The 4,280-nt window shown below is 36.8% G+C and overlaps 1 protein-coding gene across 1 annotated transcript; it reads left to right on the top strand.

Moving 5' to 3' along the window:
* The first annotated feature begins 1,839 nt into the window (after positions 1–1,839).
* Positions 1,840–4,149, top strand: LOC112149414 (scavenger receptor cysteine-rich type 1 protein M130-like). Its single transcript, XM_024277079.2, has 4 exons — positions 1,840–2,016; positions 3,478–3,501; positions 3,584–3,814; positions 4,082–4,149. Exons 1-4 carry the CDS (start codon positions 1,971–1,973, stop codon positions 4,147–4,149), a joined length of 369 nt encoding a protein of 122 aa, XP_024132847.1. The 5' UTR covers positions 1,840–1,970.
* The last annotated feature ends 131 nt before the right edge of the window (positions 4,150–4,280 follow it).

Raw genomic sequence — 4,280 nt, 5'->3', positions numbered from 1 at the left:
TCTTTATGTTGTTATGGAGTGAAGGTTCTGTTTGCTGTGCAGGTTCTTGGTGTTCCAGGTGATCTGGATTGGAAGATTTTTGTGAGGCCTTTGGCTGTGATACTTGTGAACCTGTATCATTCATTTTTCTGTTTGTTTTTTGGAAGATTAAGTAGAACATTAAACATTTGACTTGCTCGTATTTTCTTTTAAGTTTTCTCAAAAGGGAATACATTCAAAATCAAAAAGTCAGGACTCTCCAGAAAACCACAGAGATACTGAGCTCCTGAGTCCAACAGGTCATTCATACTCAGGTCCAGTTCTCTTATGGGGCGGGTTGGATCTCAGAGCCGAGGCCAGAGCAGCACAGCTGGTCTCCGACAAGCCGCAGCTGATCAAGCTGCAGACAAAGTTCAAAGTTATATTTAAAGACGACGTTTGTGGTTATTTAACCACAAAACAAGAACTGGACCTGAGTGACAATGACCTGTTGGACTCTGGAGCTCAGTATCTCTGTGGTTTTCTGGAGAGTCCTGACTGCAGACTGAACACCCTGAGGTCCGTTTTCTGTCTGAGATCGTCTGTGTTTCATGTTCAGAGAGAACTATCTTTGTGTTTTCTTTGTCAAATGTTTGTCTGCACACAGATCTGACTGCATCACTGCCATCTACCTGTTCATTCTGGATTCAGGTTGGAGAGGTGTCGGCTGACAAAGATCTGTTATGAAGCTCTAGTCGCAGCTCTGAAGTCCAACCCGTCCCATCTGACAGAACTGGACCTGAGGGCATGCGTGGACTTTCAGGACTCTGATTTTCATCAGCTCCAGGATCTGGTGGAAAGTCCAGACTACAAGCTGCAGACTGTGTTCAACATGAGTTTAAAATGTGATCACGAAATCTGTAGAAAGCGGAAGACTTCAAATAAACGCTGATGTAAAGATTTACGGTTAAAGAGGAAACTGTTTATCTGACCAGAGAAACTTCACTCTGACTTTGAAACCAAGACTTTACATTTCCATCAGCAGTTATTATAACTGTCCTAATATTTAAAGGTTAGAAATACGAAACACAGTTTATGTTTAGCTTCACATATTTTCGGGTTAGAGAGGTGATGGGTGACAGACACTCTCCTCTATCAGTGTTTTCCACATAATGGTCTGACTCTGTTCAGGACGTCTTATTTACTAAAGCCAAACTCACAAAATTCTAAAAGGAAAACTGATTAATTCCATTAGTTCTGACATTTTTACTTTTGATTCAGATTCATTTCATGTCATTTTAGAAGTGGATCCTGTCATTCTCTTTTCAGTCAAGACACAAACTTCTACAATGATCACCAGTTATTTATTTTTATTTATTTTTTTACTTTAGACCGATGTTGAGTAAAAAAAATCCACAGTTTAGAGGCAAGAACATAATCTTTACATCTGGATGTGCATTAGGAAATAAAAACATCGTCATCTTTGGAAACTCCTCCTAACTTTGATCAGATAAACCAGGAGTCTGCAGCCTGAGACTCTGGAGACACATGTGACTCTTTATCCTCCATAGCTGCTCTTTGGGTTTCTATTAAGAATTTACTTAGATTATTGTTTCTTTATTTTTGGTTAATTTGTCATCTATGTTTAGATTTTAACACGTCAGAAAACTGAACAAAAATTCAGATTTATTTTATATACTTTTATTCCTCCCAGTCTGATAAGTATCTTCTGTTCTCCAACAGTTTAAAGTTCAAATCTTTAGAAGGAGAAACATCAAAACTCTGAACCATTTATTTTAGTCAAAAAAAATATTAAAAAATATGCTAAACTTTGTTAAAGCTTGAAAACTAAAAACAGTGGAAGTAATCTTCTTGAAACGTCAGCCGTGTTGAGAAACCCGTTCTGAGCTGTGATTGGTCAGAGATGAAGAGAGAGAGCAGAGGTTTGGGGGGGCGGGGATGCTGATGTGATAAAGAGACAGCAGACATGAACTTAGAGACACTGAGAGGACATGGATCATCCAACACTGATGCTGCTGGTGACTCTCTGCAGTTCAGGTACGACTCTGTTCTGCTCTTTATCAATCAATGCATGTGTGATCTGACATCAGAAGGTATTCACATGTTTTTCCTGCTCACATCAACATTCATGTTCAAAAAAGCCTCCAGTGAGAACCAATCCAAACTTTATTGATGAAACAGCTGCAGTGAAGACATGAAAACAGGAAATTCATCTTAGTTTCTAAAGGATTTGTGGATGAATGTGTGAAATATCATTTTATTTTTATTAACTTGTGCTATCCAACAGTTCAGCAAACAGATCAGAGATGAAGTCATCTAATGTTGGACAGATTTTACTGTTACAACAGAAGGTTATGAATCTTCTGACACACAAGATGTATATTTGTATAAACCAATTTTGTATTTGAGGCTATAATGTATTTATATGTATATTATATTTGTACACTTTTCGCTGGATGGGTGGGGTGATAGAATCACTGGAGGTGCTGGACGTTTATCTTCATTACTGTCAGATGTGAATGTTAGTCGAAGAGGGACAGGGCCCACCACACACTCAAATGTTACAAACATACATTTTGGCTCTGAAAATCTTCACATGCAAACATGTCAACATGTTCACAACACAACTACAATTTACACATACACATTTATGCATACAAACACAAACACGCATAAAGCATGTTGTTAAGCCACACATACTATTTTTGTGTAAAGGTGAGCTAACATCTGTGCTCAGGGGAGTGTTTATGTTCCACAGTGGTTAATGGTGGGATTCATGAAGTGGTTGATGAAGATTTTTATTTGGTTGATTATATACATTTAAAATTTCACAACCTTTAAATGATAATCTATATCAACCAAAACGGAATTGGCTGAAGCATCATGCTTATCAAAGCCCATCCAAAAAATACAACTTACACAGAAACAAAATTTAACATTAAGTTGGAAACTATGCCACAAACATAAAAAACAAAATTGTTAACCAAATACACATTCATATATACAAGTTCATAGACATATACATACTTACTATATATACATTTATTACAGATACATACAAATTTACTCAAACAAAATTCAATTTAATTTGTACTGATACATTTTTTTACATTTTATTAGAAACCTACATTTCTTAAGAGTATTAACTAATTTAATATCTGTACTTAAAGAATTCCAAAGTTTTGAACCAAAAACAGAAGGACATCTCTATTTTACATTTGTTCTAACCCTGCTGGTTTCAAACATAAAATTACCTCTTAAATTATAATGTTCCTCTTTTCTCTTAAAAATGGTTGCACTCTGCATGTTCGGAGACAGCTTCCTGACTGACCCCCCCCCAAGTGTGTGAAATATTTGATCTGACAACCTCAGAATATCAATTCTTTTTCCTCCGTTTTGCTCCAATTGAATGAAAGATTTGAGTTTCAAAGACCTTGATGAACACAGTTGATGTAGTCAGAGTCTTGATGCTTCTCCATGTTTCTGGTTTCTCCTCAGGACTCTGTGCTGAACTCCATTCAGGTAAAAACCACAATCCTGACAAACAGACTGTCAGCTGTGTTGAAGCCACTGAAGTCGCTGTCCTCGTGTCTGTGACCAGCAGGTTCAGAGGAATTCAGGCTGGTGGGAGGAGCCAGCCGCTGCACTGGCAGACTGGAGAGGAAGGTTCTGGACGAATGGAAAGCAGAGGATGAGAACAGTCTTAATCTGAGCTGGAACTTGGAGCGTGTGGATGATGTGTGCAAATCACTGGACTGTGGATCTGTGGTGTCTATGAGGAGAATTGAAGCATCATCTGATTTTTATGGATTTAATGTGGAGATCAACTGTTCAGGTCAGAATCATCAAATCCTCCAATCCAATGAAAAAACATCCATTTCCATTTATATAAAAACAGAAACAAAACAGTTGATCACATTTTGACTTAAATCAAAATTGGCATTTAAATGTGTACATTTACCTTTTTACGAAGACTGCAAGAAAATAAGTGAAGCAGATGATGATGGAAAATATGTCAAATGTTTTTTACAATGTAATAAAAGGTAGTTTTGAAAATAAAAAAATTTGTAAAACTTTGAACATAAAAAACACGTGAATTTAGTTGAAGCTCCACAGCAGTCGGGCTGCATTCTTAAGGGAATGAATATTAAGGGAATGAATATTTCTTAAGCTATATTCCAGTTAGCTTTATTAAGCCTACTTTTACTTTATGTTCTATTTTGCTTATTTTGTTATTCTATTTTACTTTATTTTGGTTATTTTACTCCATCTGTGTGCTGTACGGACGCTGGTACCTGAAT

Source organism: Oryzias melastigma, linkage group LG13, assembly GCF_002922805.2.
Source record: "Oryzias melastigma strain HK-1 linkage group LG13, ASM292280v2, whole genome shotgun sequence".
Lineage (NCBI taxonomy): Eukaryota > Metazoa > Chordata > Actinopteri > Beloniformes > Adrianichthyidae > Oryzias > Oryzias melastigma.
This window is presented reverse-complemented; position numbering and strand designations above follow the sequence as displayed.

What these genes read in the sequence shown, in the direction of transcription:
- LOC112149414 (XM_024277079.2), top strand. Translation starts at nt 1,971, where the DNA reads ATGGATCATCCAACACTGATGCTGCTGGTGACTCTCTGCAGTTCAG. An exon ending in GGTGACTCTCTGCAGTTCAG is followed by an intron (nt 2,017 to 3,477) that starts GTACGACTCTGT and finishes GTTTCTCCTCAG; the next exon opens with GACTCTGTGCTGAACTCCAT. An exon ending in CTGTGCTGAACTCCATTCAG is followed by an intron (nt 3,502 to 3,583) that starts GTAAAAACCACA and finishes TGTGACCAGCAG; the next exon opens with GTTCAGAGGAATTCAGGCTG.